This window comes from Echeneis naucrates, chromosome 4 (assembly GCF_900963305.1).
Source record: "Echeneis naucrates chromosome 4, fEcheNa1.1, whole genome shotgun sequence".
NCBI classification, from domain to species: Eukaryota; Metazoa; Chordata; class Actinopteri; order Carangiformes; family Echeneidae; genus Echeneis; species Echeneis naucrates.
The window spans coordinates 16809819-16831028 of NC_042514.1; the positions used below are offsets into that span (position 1 = coordinate 16809819).

At 39.9% G+C, this 21210-nt stretch overlaps 1 protein-coding gene across 1 annotated transcript in view; it reads right to left on the minus strand.

Moving 5' to 3' along the window:
* lrrc7 (leucine rich repeat containing 7) overlaps positions 1–16588 on the minus strand; it is a 53876-nt gene extending 37288 nt beyond the window's left edge. Inside the window, exon 1 of the mRNA XM_029500187.1 lies at positions 16543–16588. Within this exon, the coding sequence (XP_029356047.1) occupies positions 16543–16588 (46 nt within the window). The remainder of the gene's footprint in view (positions 1–16542) is intronic.
* Positions 16589–21210: the final 4622 nt, after the last annotated feature.

A 21210-nucleotide genomic window follows, 5' to 3' on the forward strand; every position in this document is an offset into this window, starting at 1 on the left:
ATAACCTCACAGATACGATACACCGTATCTGAATTTGTGAATTTCATCTCGCACATTTGGTTTCAGTGAGGCTATCTAGCCAGTAGAGCAATACACTCAGTCACAATTATACAACAGAGGTAGCATTAGCCGTCTTCTCATTCGCTGAGTAAGCAGATAGTTTGCATAAGCTTGGCTGAAAACTACATGACTAGTGCATGTGAAAATTGATTTAATGCTTACTGCATCCTCTAATCAACCGCTTGACATCACAGCCCAGAGCCAGATGGCCCCGTATAATGTCCCAACCAACACTGACCAGAACTCATAGTCATCTAATAACCTATGGCTGCAGAACCAAGGACTATACTTCATTACAGCATTATATTTTCATCCTTAAATATATATTTTTATTTAATTTCCTGGAGGCTTTTTTTATGGGTAATCACAGTCAAAACCTTGATTTGCTTCTGTGTATTAATGTGGACATGTGGTAAATATTCTATTTATTTTAAGACACACAAATGATGCAATATAAAAACACTGAAAAGTTACTCTTGTGATTAATGATCTGGCAAAATCGATAGCATAAATATAAGCACACAGACTGTTTAACAATCTGTTTTTGTTCACTGCTCACTCTGCAGCAGCTAAATCATGTCCTCACAGTCTATTGATGTAACAGCTTAAATATGCAAAAACAGAGTAGACTAAAAATAACAGCTTTTTTCAGCAAGAGAGGAGATTGGAGCTGATGTTACCAATTGGAACTAAAGAAATACTACAACAGTCAGAAGCATGGCATGTCAAAGAATAAATAAATCTGGACAATGAAGAGGCACACAACAGGATGAAAGGCTTCTTTAGAGTTCTCAAAACGTGTCAATCTTATGTTAAATACAAGAAAATTAGACAAAAGAGAAAAAAAAAAGCAACAAAATGACCAGTTTAGCACAATTTACAAGTGTTAAGACATTAAAAAGCTTCTACACTGCTCATTGTCTGTCATTAATATTGTGATTTTGGAGAGAGAAAGGGTTTGACTTAAAAAAAAAAAAAAAATTGCTTTTATTTCCCCATTTCGATTGTGATTTTTTGAATGAATGTAAGGGGGACATTATATCCACCTCTGCCCAGAAAAGTCAGGAGCCAAAAAGAGAAAAAAGTAGGGAGGTGTTCGATGAAAGTGGGCACCAATAGAATGAAACCAGGAAGTGAGCGTGGTTGGCTGTGTTGACTCTTGCTGCTGCTATGGAAACAGCATGACAGAGCAGACTGACTGCAGAAGCAACACTACATGTGCAGACCCCCAACATCTGCAATTAAACAATTTAACAATTTACTTCGAATGGTTCCGATGTGAAAAAAAAAAAAACAACAAAAAAACAAAAAACAAAAAACAAATATGTGAATTGTGACTAATTTTACAGAACTGCTACTGTAACACACATCCACCTACACTTGCTACACATGTATACACACAGACACATATATGGACACATTGGCACACAAGGAAGCTGTAATAGATGAGGTATTAATTTTTTTATGTAAGTACAACTTTTACACTACAAATTTCTACATTTAATATCATAATTGAATAGTTATACAGAAGTAAGATCAGTGAAAAGTACTAAATGTAAAGCAACAGTAAAAGCGCTCGTGTTAAATGCTCCCTGTTATTGTGACACATATCAGATATTTATCAGATATCAGATAATTGCACCCGGTATGCTTACTGAAAGGATTTTTTTTTTTTTTTTTGGTTAACAGGTTGAAAGATTTCTATGACACAGGCAGATGTTTTAGGGATTTTACTGCAGGCTAGATTGACCCGATAGAAGGCAGATACATGTTTTTTACTCTAAATAGCAAATCTGGTTTTAAAAGACGTTGTTTGTTCTATTTAGAAGAACTTTGTAAACTTTGTTGAAAATATGGTTCCTTGCAGCGAGCGGATGGCGGTGATTGTTGCTTGATAAGAAAAGATGTACATGATATAATTCGCCCTGATTAGTGCTACAGTTTCCAGGCAGACCGGAGGCCGCAGTGAGTCGCTACTAGAAGGTGGAGAGACTGGTGAGGGTGGTGGGGGTTAGATGGTTGGCATGCTAGCTTCAGCAGAAGTAGAACAGCTACAAGAAAGGTTGCCGCTAAATGTACTAGTAGTTTGAATTTGAATTTTATCTGAACGTAGAAACATAAAACTCATGGGGTTACAAAAACAAAATGCTTTCTCTTTCCTGTGCTTTTCTTTCAGGATTGTGTGTGTAATATACTTGCATTACTCGTGCAAATCAGTTCATTTTGGAATGAATGGTTAGACATTTAGCAGTAACAATCGGAGTTTAGTGCATGAAATAAATTTAAGTCAATGTAACATAAACACAAATGCAGGCATTATTACAGTGTGGTTGTGTGAGTGAGTGTATGCGTCTCTTCCAGCAACTCTGCAGGGTGAATTCCCCAGGGTCCCATGACAGCCATCACTTCATGTGCAGCCTTGCTGTCACCATAGTAACCGCTACCATAGAGACCGTCTCCCAAGAGCTAGGTGTATTTTTACTCCCGCTCTCTCTCTCTCTCTCTCTCTCATTCTCTGTCATAAAACAGAACATGCCGCACTCAGGGCGATCGCTCTACATTTGGCAACGCTTTCCACAGTCTCTAATATGTCAGACCTCTTTATAGCACCTGAGCAGGGGCTTTAGTGCAGCTTCTCCATGTCTGTGGTTTTTTTTTCTCTTTCTGATAGCTTTTAAAGCTGCTAAAGATGAACTGTGCAGAGCTCAGCCCAGGCTTCTGCACTCACTCAAATAAGACAGTCACACACTATCGCCCCCAAGTGCAAGAGGAACACAGACACATGTATTCAGTTACGTTCTCACGCACATAAATCAAGGACAACAACAGACACGCACACGCAGACTCATTTAATTTATAATGACCTGCGACAGTGATAGCGGGAGAAAATGGAAGATCCTCTTTTACATCCCAGCGCTCCGCATTGTCAAGCAAATTCCTGGGCAGTGTGTCAGTGTGTGTATGTTACAAAGAGAGACTGTATATGTGGGAGGCCGTTAGCTAACTAGCAGCCAGAAACAGCTTGCTCTGTCTTTTTTACATTCATTAAATCGCAATTAACAGCAGTTACCTGCGCAAGTACAAATACACAGTTAGATTTATTGTCTTTTGCTCTGAGCCAGGAACTACATCATTTACAAACGTCCTGTTGGAAAAACCCGGCTCCAGCGATCAGAATCCCCAGAAAAAATTTGTTTCAAGTACAAGGGTATCTCCAGGGGATGATGAATTTAGATAATGGATTATTACATTTGACATTGGGGGTGTTTGTAGCCTTGTAGCCAATGCAATCTGGGATATCCTCCAGAAATATGTCAGATTAACAAGGAATAAAGACATGAAGACAGCCAATAAAATAATAAGGATTGAACTCAATATGCCTTTTATCTATGGATTTGGGAGCCAGTTTGACTAACATGTAGCTACGCCTGCACCCACGTTCAGATTAATGGGGGCCCCCAAGAATCTCACAGCTCATATTGCAGAGCGGCAGGATACACCTGTGACCGTTCGCATCTCCAGTCAGTTTACTTCATCTACATGTCTTTGGACTGCTGCAACAATATGCTGATTTATCAGTTAGTTGGTTGACAAAACATAAACCATTTTTATTATTTCCCTCATCCAGCACAACATTTTATGTTTTTTTCCCTAATGTTACAATTAAATACCATGTGAACTGTCTATAGCAGAGCTAAAATACAATGGCGAGCGCTCTGTGCTACCAACACATATTAATTACTAGACTTTTAAACCCTAACCAGAAGATGCTAAGAATTTATATCACTTTGATTAACTGAATTCAATGAGCAGATATATGGAATCAAGCATTGTTATTCAATGTTAGTTTCCAGTCAGGTGAAGGTGATTCGTGACTCATCAGCGATGTGCTGGAAGGCATGGAAAAATGTAAGTGTCTGGAAGCTGGAGAGAAAAAACTTGATACAATGATGGCACACGGTAACATCTTTCAACTTATCTTACCTCCAAGACGACAGATATAAACAAAATTAACTCTGTTGTTTAATGGGCGGGTGCATGTTGTTGAAAGCACTCTTTCTAAAATTCAAACAAACCAACAAACAAACTATTGCCTAGTTTGCAAGCAATGCCACTGCCATAGAAATGAGCGAGACATAATAGCTATAAAGCCAAAAACTTGGTTTGCCTGGAGCACTTGAGCACTGGGCAAAAACTTGACAAAAAGTATTGTCTATGTTATGGTTCCCAGGTCAACAATGGCCAATGATTCTGCCAGTGAGGAAAAATCTCAAACAAAATAACATCAACAAAATAGATTTCAAGTCAATTCCTGGTCAATCCAGCTTTGTTTCTATAGCTCAATATCTCAAATCAAAATTTCATCCCTCAGGGGTCTTCAAAATTTCTACAGCATTCAACAACCACTATCATTATGATCTTGTCAACCAAGGTTCATGTTGTTGATGATGCTGTTTAATTAGTGAAAATAATTTTTCAATTATGACACTGAAATAGCCCTAAAACCAACAATGTCCATCCCTGAGAGCTTCTCTACAAGGTTTCACAGCTGTGTTGCCCCGCCATGCTAATTCCATATTTTCTCCTGAGGTTATTACTCACACACACGTATATTTGTGCTAAGGTCTGTCAGTTAAAAACAACTGGACTCCTTTAAAGAATTTGAACTGAATGATGATTTCTTTCTCCTGGTGAGGGAAAAAGACTCGAAGAATAATAAACTAATACAGCTGAATCATGGTCTGGGCACTTTCACACTCTCAGCCAGTCCAGTCTGCTGCCACTGTGGCTCCAGGTGGCATGTCTGTAAAACTCAATGACCCTTACATCACTAACACTAAAAATAACAATCGACTGACACTAAATAACACAGGACAGCTGACAACTCACCTGCAACGAAAAAGTAGGAATAATTATGTTCAGATGCACGAATGAATGCGCACACAAAATGCACCAAATGGGTCAAGCTACTGCTATCTTAAGCAAAACTCCAGCCAAAGGAAGGCCTGAAAAAATGTTCCCGACTGACAGATGTACCAACACTCACTGCACTGGAAAAGTTTAGGATCTGACTGCACTCGTGACAAATACCAACAAATGACAGACTGAAAAGTTAGACAGATAAACAGTGCGATGTATAAATAGTACGCAATAAAGACAGATAAACAAGGACGCAGACGGAGAAGTGCTGAAGGAGAGACAGCCAGAAACAGCAGAGAGTCACACTATCTGAGAGGAGCATATAAGTGTTTCCGCTGTACAGTACATATGTTTACATATATTTTTCATAATTGACTAATTAATTTCTTTACTCAGAAGAAGGTGCCAATTATTGGTTGTTTTACAGCGGCCTAGTGGCTAGCACCGTTGCCCCACAACAATAGATATTTGGGTTCATAAACATAAGGACTGGGAGAAACTGCTGCTCAACGCCTGATTATGTGTCTGCAAAGTCGTCTCACATAATCACCATGCACATAAGGTAAAGGCAATTCGACGAGATTAGCGCATAGAGAAACAGGTTCACGCAGTTAGCACAGGTGAAAGGGGTGTGACTGCATGTGGCAAGCCGAGCTTGCGTTCTGTACTGGAGACTCATGTACAAAAAGTAACTAAGGTATGTTCAAAACGTCACTGGATGCTGTTATGTGCACTAAAGCAGTTCGACAAGTTGGCAAATCTGGCGACAAAAGCACTAAGTTGTGAAAACACTTGGACTAAATTATTTTATAGAGCAATGACCAATGAGGAAAGCCTGCCTTGGCTTTCATAAAACTGGCCCTACATTAGTATTCCCACCAAGAAGAATATATATAATATATATATACACATATACATACCGAGGCTCGGGTCCTAAACTAGACCCTTCAAGCTACGTCATTACATTTTTGGAAATTACTGGAAAATTGTAATCATTCAGAAGTCTAGGAATATATTAAACTGCTCATAAATATCAGTGGCAATTTAGTTTAAAATTGTCAAATACTGAAAAGGTTTGGAACGAGTGAATTTAAGCCTCGTTGCACAAGCAGGGTTACGTCTCCGTTAAGGGTTAGTTCTGACAGCACAGGGAACTGCAGCATAGCCAAAAGTGGGCCTTAAAGTTGGTGCAAATGGTTTTACATGATTAAAACTGTCACCCTGAGTCATATTTTTAATTTTTAATGTTCACAGTTGTCTTCCACATTAATTTAGCTCAATTTAGCTAGTTTGGTTTGTTTTGATTGCGTTCATGCTACAGTCACACCCTGTCCTCTAGAAAATATGCCTTTGGAAAACTGCTACATTTTGGAGACAATCCAAAAGCAATTTTTTAAAGGAAACCTTTCTGGAGTGACTGAATGAATTAAAAACGCTATTTTTCAGATTCATTACGAGGGATGGGGGTCCATTTCTCAAGCAAAAAAAAAAACCAAAAAACAACTGTCACACTGAGAGTGGGGCTCACATCCCAACCCCCTAGACCCAAAGAGTCCAGGTTAATACCAGGGGGAGGTGTGTCTTTATTACCTGTAAATAAACTGACTTTACTGTGCTCTTCCTGTATTAAACCAGACCACGATAGTTCTCTAAAATGGAGCAAGTCACTTCGGAAACATGATCAGTACAGCAATACTGTACAGCAAGTTTGGATATTTAAGTATAAAGCACAAACAATGTCTTTGAACATCTTACTGTTGTGTTCATTTTCAACATATTAATGATTTGCCAAATATGCACATTAGCACAACACATTCTCATCCTGGCTTCCTCCACTTTTACTGCACATTTCTAATACTGCCTTGAAGCAATATTCGTTCATTCGTTCATTCTTCTACCGTTTTTCCGTTTCCGGGTTGCGGGGGGTGCTGGAGCCAGTCTCAGCTTACATTGTGAGAGGGTGCGGTGCACCCTGGGAAGATCACCTGTCCATCACAAGGCCAACACACAGAGACAGACAGAGACCAACAACCACTCACACTCGTACCTACACACAGTTTAGAGCCACCAGTTCACCCTAACGTGATGTCTTTGGATGGCCAACATCTAAACCAACGCAAGCATGAGGAGGACATTCAAACTCTGCACGGAAAGGCCCGGGAACCAAAACCGCCACCTTCTTGTTGTGGAGCAACAGTGCTAACCACTATGCTGCCGTGCTGCCCCCTTTAAGCATGTCCATTCATCCATCTTCATCTGCTTATCCGCGGTCGGGTTGCGGGGGTACTTTAAGCAATGTTCCATAATAAAACGTTATTTCAAATAATCACAAATTATCGCATGAGTTGTCCATCCACCCATAGAGGGGGTACACTTTGGACAGATCACCAGGCTATCACAGAACTGATGTGGGGAGAGAAACTACCATCTACACTCACCAGTCAGTCCTAACCTGCAGTACCCAAAGGGAAACCCACACAGACACCTGGAGAACACACAAACTTTACACACACAAGTACGACAATACCGGGTTCAAACCCAGAATTTTCTACTCCGCCACTGTGCTGCATCGGATTAGTTGTATATAAAAATAATTTCTTGGACTCAGGGTTGAATAGTGACAATGGTTACATGACACTGGAGATTCCTTTTGAGCATAATAAATGAGAGGTTAGACTATAAAACTATTGCAAATATAACTATAATTATATGAATGTGGAGTGTGTCATTATCCACGGTCAACACTGTTCACAAACATTTAGAGCCAAACATATTTGGGTTTTTTTGCTGAAGTGCGTTGCTCATCCAACTGTTCTTCAGTATCTCTGAAGCTCGCTGAGAATTATTATATCTCCTCTCCTCTCCTTCTGTCATGTCTCACTTTTCTCTCCCTGTTTCCAGGACACGCTTTTATTTTTTCTCCTCTCTGCTCTTCCAGGGTTGTGCTCATTGGCCCAGTTCTGACTGAGACGCCCCAGCACATCTCCTTTTTCTGTCTTCTGCCTTTTCCCTTTCAGGCTTCTCTCTCTCTCTTTCGCGCTACACTCTTCCTCCGTCTGTCTGTGTTTAACTTTTTCTCTTGCTTCCTCCCTCCCACCCCCTACCAAGAGACAAAAAAGGAAGCCATCTTAAATCTTTGTTTTCTCTTAAGTATGTGTGGAGGAGTGTCCTCGTATCCATTTTTCCAGGAGGTGATTCAATGGAAAGATAAACTTTTCATCTGTCTGAGAAAGAGGGAGGCTCCACAGACTTAGTATTAGTATGAAAATAAAAATGATAAAAAATAAATAAATAAATAAAAATCATGTCTTTTCATATAGATATAAGTACTTCTTAACACAAAGTATTCAGATAAAAGTCTTCAAATTCTTCAGGGTCCTCAAAATAACTTTTTCAGGACGGTTTAAGGTCTACAACCTACAACAGACAGGATCAGGGCTCACTGTACTCTAGGATTCAGGTCAGACTCAAAACCCCTTGACTGATCGTGCATTCGCCTCAAATTTCTTCCTGCAATGCCGGTTTAATAATTGATTTTGTTTTTTTGGTTTTTTTTTGTATTCAATCGTAAATAATTCAGTTGAGTATATAAACTGAGGATATGAACACTAAATTGTATGATTTACTGTAAGAGAGCTTCTTCCTCTCTGTTGATTTTGTGCAGAATCAGATCTGACTAAACCTGGAGAAGCTGATTTCTCAGGTTTTCGGTCACTGCTCTTCTTCACTGTAATAATATTATATTACCTACAGTATGCTTAAGGTGGGGAAAGAACAGCAAGTGGAGCCATGCTGATCACCCATTTAAAGCTGTCATCCATCCTTCAGCTCCAAGTGACGAATGTTTTAGATGAAAATGTTTTTTTGTTTCAGATGTTTCCATAATCTAACAGTTAAGTAGCATTAAGTGCAATGCAAACAAAGGCTCCATGTTTTATGTCAGGCCAAATTAAACTACATTAAAAATACCCTCACATCCATGCAAACACCACCTTATTTAGGAATATTTATGAATCATTGACTTAAATGTCACTTCGCTTACTCATAGCTTTATAATCAAACATAGTTGAATTTTCAAAATCTTCATATGAAGGGGAATATGATTTTCGAAGTATTAAGGCTTCATCTTAAAAAGATATGAAAGACACACTGGATTATAAATTCACTTTTGATGTCAACGTCAGTCATTGAGAGTCTATTTTTTGTGTACGTGAGGGCATGTATGTGTTTATATTTGTCTTATTTAGCTCTTTATTTAAGGTCACCTTGGCATGCTGGTGTCCCAGCAGCTTGTCCAACGCTCAGAGCCAGAAGAAGGAGGAGAGCAGAAAGAAGACACAAGACACACACACACACACCCTTTTTCCACTATATTTGTGGGGACCTGTCATTGGCATAATGCATTTCTTATCACCCTACCCACAACCTAATTCTAACAAAGTCTTAACACTTTAACAGTCATTTCAATTCAGGGGATGGAACGTACCATTCCTTACAAAGCTGTAAAGACACCACAAATATACTGTAGTGTGTGCCCAGTTTTCAGACCACACCAATATAGCAAACCATACCCCAGCACTCACACACACACAGATCATTACAGTATTTTGTATCTCTGCTTAAAACCGTTGACCTAGAAGCTTTGAACTATTCATAGATCATACAAAGAACAGGGTGACACTTGTTATTAAAAGTTTTAGGTTAATTTGATTTAACATTTTGAAGCCTAAATATGATTGGAGATACAACCTATAATGTACAGTACATTTTGGTCCATATCGCTTCAGTGTTCCTTCCAAACACACTTAGCAGAGGTGAGTCAATGTGGCGCTCCCCAAATCCGCATGGTTAAAAGCTGAGTTTTTTTTTTTTTTTTTGGTCAACACATTCAAACTACCTGAGAGGAGCTGGTGCAACAGCTCACAAGGAAAAAACTGTACATAAAATAAAATATAGCAGGTATTCCTTCGTATGCTTCTGGTCTACGGAGCAAAGCATCTTTAGCCTCGTCATTATTTAAAATGAAACAATAAAACCACGAGCCTTGAACAACTTTGAAACAAATGCATAGCTTGTAATTTGTGTTGTGGTATATGTTGATGTTGTGTCCAGTTTTGTTTCCCTCCATCGGGATGAATACGGAGCACACAGAGTCCTGGATCCAAGAGAACGGTTCACCTTCACCTGAAAAACTCTCTCTGTACACACTGTGAGACCTGCTGCTATCTGGAACAACCTCTCTATCTTTCTGTCATCCCTCTCTCTCTCCCCTCGTCTTTTGCTCTGGCCGGGAGTCAATCTCTTTTTTACTGCCAGCTGATAGCTGTGCATGACTGTCTGGACCTCTATTCATGCATGCACTCCATCTATCACCTGCTGCCGCCTCTGTCACTCCGCTATCCTCTCCTCCCTTCTTCTTCCTCCCTTCCCTGCCTCTCTCTAAATCAAAATAAATAATATGCTGTGGCTTTTCGCATTGATACCTTTCAGCTTCCAGCTTTCAGGTTTATAGTCAAGGTCACTTCAGCATCGATGCACGAAGTCTGTTGTGGGAACTGAACCGGATGACATCTCAGTTACGGTACCGTTTTCTTTTAACATGAACTCTACCAACACATTTGTAAGGTTGTGAACGTTTCGCTCACCCTGAATAACAGCCTCAATTTGCATAAACACCCTTTTGTAAATTTTAGCCCTAAAGCGCTCTCTTTCGCAGTCCATAAAATTTGTACGATGCGCCATTGCTATGGTAACCAGGGGACTCAGTTGCCCAAAATTAACATAAAACACTAATTAAAAGCCCTGGCTAAGAGCACTGTTTTGACAAGGTTTATACAACACTTCTGAACCAGTCCCTCAGGTGAGAAGAATGGAATGGGAGTGGAAATCATTTCTGCCACCACTGAGGTTATATTTCTGTGGAATTTAAACTCAGTGTATCTGAGTGCGGGTGCACACTATGAATGGCAAAATGTGTAAGTCTCAGGTAGAGCGTTTCAGTCGAAGATTGTCCCGTCTTTCTCTGGTAGGCTCAACTTAGGTCTCTCTCCACAGCTTCTTATAATCTCTTTCTGGACGACTAGTGAATGTAATGCCCCGGGCACCTGTATGTAAGGTTGGGATGTGGACATTCAAATCCGATGTTTGCAATTGTGCTTTCTTGCCATGTCACAAAAATCCTTGCATAGCACTGCTGTAAAATGTGTAAAGTTCTCTATCTTCTCACTTGTCTCCACCTTGCCTTGATATTGAACTAACTTGACGGATAAGATTTGAAGTGAAGAATTTGAAATTGAGAATTTATGCTCTGCCCATGCCAGGATGTATACATCCATTATGCGGTTCACAGCCCCACACTGCAGGTAAACACAAGTAACCTCACATTGCTTGCATGCAGAACCTTTTCTTTGGTGGAGAGCAACAGTGAAAGCTCAGGACAAAAACAATCATTGCAAAACCGCAAGAAAGACTTTATGATGTATGACGTTGCTGGACAACTTCATCATTTCCCTGTAATAATGATAGCACTCTTCATAGAACCACTTGACCACCATTCAGCAGAGTAACCACAGACATCTTCCATGTCTGGACACAGTGGGAGACAGGAGGAGAACAGTCAGAGCGAGGAGGCAGCTCAGTGAGAGCACACCGGCGTGAAACCCACTAGTCACGACACAAAGCTACCTCGAAAAAATGTTTGTACACGATGCCATAGCCACAGCGACGTGGGCATCACAAGACAAATTCAGGCCGGTCAGTCAAGGGTGAGACACTTCACTCCCACATACCTGGGCACCGCTGAACTTCACGTCACGATTCACAGCGCTTGAAGGAAACCTCTGTGCAGATTATTTGTTTGGTGTACAGCACTATATCATCGGTGCGCTACAGTATTCGTTACAACGACTCTCTGGATCTTCACACTTGAGTTGCAAATGTTCTTGTATACAAAAAGGAACCACCTCATCACCACAAATGTGCTGGAGGACTGCAAACAGTCTGTACTTGCTATTTGTCACTCCCCCACCCTCTGCCTTCCTCTGATTCTGTCTTTCTTGTTGTCATGCTTTAAAACTAACTTCCTTGTCTCTGGTTTAGACTCGTAAAGCAACTACACTGAAGAATAAAATACAACATGGAGGCCAAAGCTGCACATATGTAAATCCAGTTTGATTGTGTGTGGTTATGATAGCAGACAAGGACACAGGGATTCATCAAGCAGCTGATCAAGCCGACCATAGAGTACGGTAACATCAGCAAAGATCCAGCACAGCCTCGACCCCAACAAAAACTCTCCAAAGCCAGAACAAAGCTTTCAGCTTTTGTTAAATCCATCTGGTCAAACTTCTCTCAGCGTCAGCAGGTAACCAGTTTGCTTCTCATTTCATTAGTAGTAGTGCTTATCCATCCGTGTGAGCTGACATTGGGCAGGTGGGGGACACCCTGGATAGGTGTACCGCAGGGCTAGGGCTGACAGGCAGGTAAGAACAACAATTCACTTTTTTTTTTTTTTAGGTAGGTAGGGGCATACTAGAGTCACCAGCTACGGTAAACGTGTCTTCTTTGGAATGTGGAACAGTCAGAGTACTTGAAGGAACCCACACAGGAACAGGGAGAAACTTCATCTCCACATAGAAAGGCCCCAGGCCCAGGAACTAAAATCAGAATCTTCTTGTTATTAGGCAACGGTGCTGACCACAAACATAAATCAAACTATTGTAACAATTACAATCACAAATACTTTGTAGTGAGATGCCCTGTGCAGGTGCCTGCCATTTGGGGTAAGCATATTGTGCTTCATACATGTTCCCTCATATTAACCCAGGGCACCACGCTGCCCTTCATGCACTCACCATTACATTTTTGCAGGTCTCTTGTCTGCAGTCCCAACTAAGCCCATTAAAAATATAACACAATCCAACGGCAACAAAGTAGTACGCTTTTATTGTTGAGTAAATGTTGCTTTTCATGCATTCAAACCACTTGTTGCCTCTGAGGTTCCTTACAAAACATTTTAAGTTGGGAAACTTCAGGGCTAACTATTTTTATGACCGACTTAATGCATTTAAAGCAAAAATGTATGGCAGGCACACGTGCCAGCAGGCACAGCTGGATTGCCAATGAGCCTTGGCTGCTTGCATAATGCACTACAACAAGCTGCCATGATACAGCTGCCGTACAGTCCTACGAATACCTATAGAGCCTATATGAGCAGTCAGGGCTGGCCTATATAGGCTAACTGAGGGAGACAGTCAACAAGAGGAGAGAGGGAGAAGGCTAGAAACAGCGGGATAAAGACGGAATCGATGATGTATTAAGTGAAGTCAAGCGAACACTCACATACTACGTTGTGTCTTTCTAAACTTCTAAGGACCCTCACTCACAAAATATAATGTCGCCCCTGCCCCTAACCCAAACTAAAACTAAATCTGATCTTAACCTTGAAAGATGTGGTTCGTCTGTGACTTCTGATATTTGCGTATTCTAGCGATTGCCACAGTGTTCAATTGCCCATTACAACCTTAAGGATGTAGAAGCTGACTAGAGCTAGAAAAAGTTGGATTAACTGGGTTAGTCAAACCTATCGCCTAGGAGTGATGTCTTTATTTTTTATTCCATCAATTTTGCAAGAAACTGTTGACAGCATAGGATTTTTTCTTAGTGTAACACAGTCAAACATTCACAGACGATACTTTTTGGTTTTGCATAACTTGCATATTGAGTTTTCCATCAGAATATCTGTTCTTACAGTACAAAGTCACCTTGCAGTGACATTATTGCACTCTTAAGAGTTGGATGAACGCTTACAGCACATGGCCTGGGATCTTTCATAGTTCTCAGAAAGATCCTGGTCTGGTTTAATACAGAATGAGTTCAGTGACTCAAGGCTCAAGGGGTTTATTTACATTCATTATTATAAAGTTATCCTGTCGTTACCACCACAGTATAACTGTATAATTTAGAGTAACTAACACATTTCTAGGACACAGCAGTGCTTGTGTTTCCTGTCATGGCTTTTTTTTTTTTTTACAAAATGCACACTTCTACTATCTATATGCACTTAAGTGCTCAAGTGTGGCATTGAAACGATCCTACGTTTTAACTTCCCAACAGTCCTTTGAAGAAGTACAGACTAACCAAAACTGCCTTAAATTGCAGAAATATTCTTGCTAGGATAGTTTAAGAATTCACCAAGATAGCAACACAAGCCCACACACACAATTTTCAGAGCTGGAAATCCAGTATTCAGATGAGAAAGGTCATTGTCAGCAATCTTCTCTCTTCGCCTCTATCACACTATCACACACACACACACACACACACACACGCAATTTGTAGTCACATGCAGCTCCACGGAGTTGGTACACTCAACACATGCATGGATGAGCACTCTAGAGTCAATCACGTGCAGTGGAGGGGTCTATTAACGTTCTCCACACACTGGTGCATGCAGTGAGCCTGAGGACTTCGCACAAATGTAAAGAATAACACTGTCAAACAAAATCATCCCATGAATTTATCAATGAAAAAAAGCCTGCCTTATTCACATTCTGAGATAAAACTAAATATGTTTACTGATGTTGCTGTGATACGGTAGTAATAAATGTCACTGGTTGTGCTACATTACGGGCCATTTGCTGATATTCTAAGTCTACAAGTCCAAACAAATGTTGTTCAGCTATTGCATTGGGGGTGGCACAGTGGCATAGTGGGTAGAACTGTTGCCCCACAACAAGGTACCTGGGCCTGGGGCCATGTTCTCCCCGTGCCTGTGTGGGTTTCCTCCGGGAATTGCGGTTTCCTCCCACCATCCAAAGACATCATGTTTGGGTTGACTGGTGACTCTAAACTGTCTGTCGGTCTGAGTGTGAGTGGTTGTTGGTCTCTGTCTGTTTCTGTGTGTTGGCCCTGTGATGGACTGGTGACCTGTCCAGGGTGTACTCCGCAAGAAGATGAATGAATGAATGGATGGATGGATAGATGGACGGACGGACATTTGCAAACCTAATGGTCAACTTCACTGCGCTATCATTACATTTTCAAAAAACACTTCTGGGCTCTATCCATTACAAAGGGGGATTAAAATCATATTTCCTGTCACTTGACTGTTTTGTAGAGCCATACAACTTTGATTTTTTTTGGTTCCAGTAGGAGAAACCTGGCAATGGTTCAGAATGACAAATGTCTAAAAGAATGCAAAGTTGCAGTTGTGTTGTACAAGTTGTAAAGCAATACAATGAAAACATTTCATTGAATTGACTTAGCTCATCTACATTCCCCAGTAGAGTCTAAAGAGTCTGGTAATCAACACCACTATCTCATCTAACTGTCTGGCCACAGGCCCCAGGCCCGGAAGCCAAACCCAGGACCTTCTTGTTGTGAGGCAACAGCACTTCCCACTATGTCATGACACAGCCCCTGGGTGTATTTCAATATAGTAATATTAACAAATACATGATGATGCATCATTAAATATGAGTATAAAGCTTTTATGCAACATTTCACTGGTGTACATATTAATGCATCAGTAATTATATTTCAATAATGTTACTTACAACAACCAGAACAGATTGAGTGGAAATCTGCTCCACCTTTGGAGAAATATTCCCAAGTGCACTGTGTCTGCAGCTGTAAATAGTCCCCTAGTGAGTAACATTCTTTAAAATCTACAGTGTCCAGCTATTTTTAGAAAGTTTTTCCTTTTTTAGAAATTAAATTATATATTTGTGACCAGTTTATAAAGTTTTATGTCTGGAAAAAAAAATGGTTGGGACTAAGAGCCGCGAGCAGACAAGCTTATGACAATATATATATATATATATATATATATATATATATATATATATATTATATCAAATATAATAATGTCAGAGTTCTCCTTCAAGAGAAACCCAAAACACATCATCACAGAGATACAATGACTGAAGAGAAAAAGCTGTCCTGTTGAGATGATAAAATGTCAAAAAGCAGCGAACCCATGTGAACATTAAGACAAGCCATCTTTCAGTGGATTCATGTCTGATAGCCAGTGACAGCTGAGCCGAGACAGACAGAGCTGCACAGGAGGCAGATGCTTTCAACTACCAAAGATTAAAGATATGCTGCTCTCAAATTCACACCCATCCTTCTTCTCTGTCTTTCGTCTCTCTGTACACGCTGCTGTTGTTTTTTTTTTTTAAGTCTATTTCGCAGTTTTCCAAAATGAAAACTGAGAACACTGAAAAGTCTGATCATGTTCATTGCAATTATTCGTCTTTTTTATGTTAGTAAAGTTTGTCCGTGTTCTCTCATAAATGGGTGGTTATTTTTGCCACTCTGAGATGCTTATTATTATTATTATTATTACACTCAATGGGTTCAAATTACATCCATGTTAAATTCTGTTAAAGACAAATAGAGGCCTTAGGCTTTCTATCCATCTCCCTCTGACTTCTATTCAGACATGATAATGTACTGAAGGGTTCAGACCAGAGGATGCCTGGGCCTTTGTCCCATTAAGAGGAGGCTGGGTTGCCCACGGCAACATGTGGCGTAACCAGCACGGGATGCAGAAAGACCCACCTCTCCCCATCGCACTGTCACAATTTCCCAGAGCCTGTGAGGGCATTTTTGAAATGTTTGCGTGATCTAGCCAATAATTCCGACCTTCGAATTATTAAAAATTTATTGAAATGAGTAATGGCACTATTGAAGGTTTTCATCTAGACATGAAAAAAACAACAACCTCATAATAGTCATAATAGTAATTAATTTAAGTCATTTTGCTGATGGATTACTCCATTTAATGCTCCAGCACTGCCTGTGTACATTATTGGGCAGTTTAATTGATCTTAACAGTTTGCATGTATAAAACTTAACTTAATCTTTAGTACTTAGTTCCTGAAACTGTCAAAATAAATAAATAAAAAAGCACTAACTGAACCAAGTGTCTCTAACGCTGCAACAACCACAGCATCAAGTGATGCCTCATTGTGTCTGTATTACATGTTCTGATCTGCAAAATCAATTATTAAATATTGACATGGTGCCCCTCAGGGCAGAAAATGTCCACCAGCTGCTTACAATTCACTTCTTTCTATAGACACAGAACATACTAAATCACTGTGATTATTCAAAGTTGTTTTCAAGACATCATATTATAATTTGTATAAGAACAAAATCTGAATGGAAGTCTAAGCGTGACAGCTATCTTTATTCAAAAGAACTGTGCAAGATGTGGTATGAGCCGTCACTTTCAACCGTAAACAATCCAACAGAAAACGCAGTGACAAAGAGACAAATTGCTTCAATTGCAAATGTTGTAGTATATTTCTAAAAATGAAATCTTAACGTCAGTTGTTTCTTTTTAATGTACAGTTATACATATGAATATAATCATTTGATTCTGTTTAAAGAGCTTTCTATGTCCGAATAAATACGGAATGAAAAGAAAATCCGACAGAACACCTTAAATTGAGATGACAGATAATTCAAACAGAGATTGCAAGTTCCCAAAAAGACGTCATAAACATTTTGGGAAATAAAAATGTGATTGTAGATTGAGTTAAAGGAACCACACCCATCTAGCTAATTCAGGAGAAATCCAGGATCCAGGATCACACCGCAACACGCTGGCCAAGTGTGAAGGACTCAACTATCCCCATGCACCCTGAGCCTACTGTACAGTGTGAAACACCTTGCAACAATCCTGCCAGGTTTTTCACCTACTATGGTTTTTTCACAAATTGTTAATTTGCTAGTTTTCACAGTACAAGCACAAAAACAGCCAGCGTGTTTTACACAACCAAAGGGCAGTTTCTCTTATTTGCCTGGCATGCTGCTTTCTTTCAGATCATACTCCAAACTTGGAACATCCCAGCCACATTATCCTAGCTTGATTTTGTCCTTGCCGGTGACCGGCCATCCGCTTTGGTGTCCTTGTTGCTGTCACAATGGAAGAAGAGCAACTTTTTGTTGAGGCAAAGAAACAACAGAAGCTTCATGACATGCCCTTTCACTGTATCACAACAAAGATTCTGCTTGGGGAGCCACAGCTGTGCATCATGAAGCCAGAGGAATCATATAACACAGCTGCAGTGGGCATTTTGCACCCAAGGGTATAATTTTGGCAAAAACAGAAGTATGTGTCAACTATGATAATGACAAAAGAGAGCGGGAGACAAGCTCAAATTCTCATTCGCTGCCTTGTTCTGTGAGGCAACAGAAAGAAAAAAAAAAAAAAATCAGCTAGTTACAAGTTGAAATTCAAAACTGTTTGGGTGTATAATATCAGGGATACATTAGGGCTGCAACCTAATTATCAATTCATATCTGTCATTTGATCCGTCTTAAAGGGTTTTGTTTTCTTCGCAGTATTTTCTCAACTAAGCAATATTGATCACTTATTTGGTATGTAACACACACACACACACACACACACACACACATATACTGCATATATATGTACTGCAGCTCAAGCTCACAATGTTATCCAGAAACAATCCAAAAATATTTGATTTACAAATTTACAGTGGTTAGCAGACCTTTACTTAAAGGAACAGATGATCTACATGACCCTCAGGAGCAAAACTGGGACCACAAATAATGAATGTTCAATTTTTCTCACCAACTTAAATTTTTTTCTGTTAGACTGTAGAAAATGGGTCCACAATCTGCAATGGCAGCCAAGAAATTATGTCACCCTGGAGAGAACAATGTGCATGATGCAACCATGGCAACACTGTCACTGAGACTGAAGGAGGGACAGAGCAGATGCTCCCAGATGAATCTGTGCTCGTAGCAAAGAAGGGAAAAAAATATATATAAAATCACATTAAACGCGTTAAATGAACAAAACGGATGAGATAAAAATTATCCTCTGAGAGACCAGTTTGGAACAGTTTCATGCAGCTTGTGTGAACCTACAGTACAGAACGTGCCATGACAAAGAGGATAATGTTTCTGTCTCTTCCTCCCTCCTCTATTCTCCTCACTGCTCCTCTATGGTGCTCTAAAATCTCCCTTGCAAGGGGCTTGATTTAAAAAAAAAAAGAAAAAAAAAAAAAGACAAAACTGTAGTCTGTACGGTTTGTGTTCAATTCACTCCCTCCAGCAAACTCTTATTTTTATTATAAATTTATGTGCAATCATTTTTTATGATTAAATTATGACATTTATTTATTTTGTCTGGAAAACAGTCCAGCTTTTTTGGTAAATATAACGTTATGAAACAACAGAATATTGAAATTTAAGGGAATCCCAGATTTAATTTTTTTTTTTTTTAGAAATGGCAGCAAACTGAATAACAGACTGTTAAACAAGTTGCATATTGGAGCTTAATCCTGCAGTGTTACTCCCTTATCTACTGTCCATCCATATACTCACACTGCTTGCCAAACTCATTGTTTCATAAAAATACAGACTAATTTGCACTAAGCTATTGCTGAACTCCAAAGCTCTGCTGACAGTAGCATCTTTGCTCATATTCTTTCTCTGAAGTGGCTAAATAAAGTGATTAAATTCAAATGGAATTTATTTTTATACCATCTTCAGTATCATCACCACATCTGCCAACACCAACATATTATAATATTATTATTTTAGCATCCGTAATTATCATCATCACCCTCGATAGTATCACTGTTTATTCCCCTTAACACACACTGCAGATGCACTGGCATCTCTGTCCCCCTTCCCTCACTGGGTTTCTTTCCCTTGGCCCATCACCATGACGATGGGAGCCAGTTCCATGGATACAGTCTCTAGGCAACCACCAGCATCAACAGCAGCAGCAGCAGCAGCAGCAGTGTCCTGTCAGAGCTGTAGCGGAGCAGCAGAGAGAGCCTGAGCCAACCTTCTTCCTCTAGCTGCATGCAAGTTATTTCTTTGATGAGGAAATGTTAATGCATTTATCGTGTCTAAGATCTAAAGCCTCTTACACGCTCGCTGCGGGCGTTTCATTTATACTGACATTATAGGACTCGCATGCTCAGTACATCTATAGTTTGATTTAAATGGAGAGTATATGAAACAGAGATGAGGACAGTATTGTGTCTATTTGGTTAAATAATAATGCAGTTTGAGAAACAAACTAACACACGCTCTCAGTTATCTAGTTTAAAAGTACATAAAATAAGGCAACAATCCTAACTGTCGGTAATACTGACTTTAATCATAAAAATGCTGAGCATTTGCTCAACTAAGCAATATCAATCACTCATTTGGTATGAAACGCTTCATAAAATTTAAAGTGGCTTGTTTAATCTGCAAAAATCTCAATTTCATAAGTGCATTTCTGACACTACACAAGCCAGATTGTTACTTTTAATGCTGCTGGAAAACACAGTCCTCCAAAAAAAGTAACTAGTGAGTCTGTCACATCTATAAGCACACAGAAAGCCATACATAACCATTATACATGCACAAAGAGAGGGCTACGCTACATCTTAGAAAGTTATGTAGTATAGTCAATGCATGCTGAGATGAAAGCTGACTGCTGTTTTCTATGTGGCCAAAGACGGTGACCAATACTGGACAAATATAATGTGCTTGCCAAATGATACAAAATAAGGCTATTAGCGATACCTGCCAAGCTCTGCTGAAAGGAAAATGCAATAGAGCCCATTTTAGAAGCAACGCTAACTGAGCAGCTTTGAAATATGTTGAATTGAAGACTGCAATTAATTATTCCCTTTGATTAGAAGAAGGCCCTTCTCTGCGTGATGCTTTAGTGCTCTGCAAGTCAGTAAGACACAGATTACCACATAGCATACATCCAGGGAAGGGACTGAACATTAAATTATAGCACGGAACAAAAAAAAATTATGATCCAGAAAATTAACCACTTTGTAAAGTCGTGAGACAGCCGCAATAAACCCTTCACCTGGATGCCCAGCAAGCCTTTGTCATTACAAGCCTGTAACAAGCATGACAGATTGATAGAGCTAAATAATGAGCCAGATAGGGTAATACCCACAGTGCTCCAGGCTGGTGGATTTAACAGGTGTGTGCGGGAGAATGTGTGCTTTACCAACGCATAAAGATATCATGGCAGAACTGCTGAGGGCAACATGTACAGACAGGGGGGTATATTAGGGTATATGACACTGCATCATATATCATCCACACATCCACACACGTATGCCCCCCCCCCCCCCCCATCCTCATCCTGCAGTCATGGCTTTTTCATTAGCCCATCTCATAGCTTCACAGGCCTGTGGACTCGGTTCTATAGCAGAATGAAAGAATCCT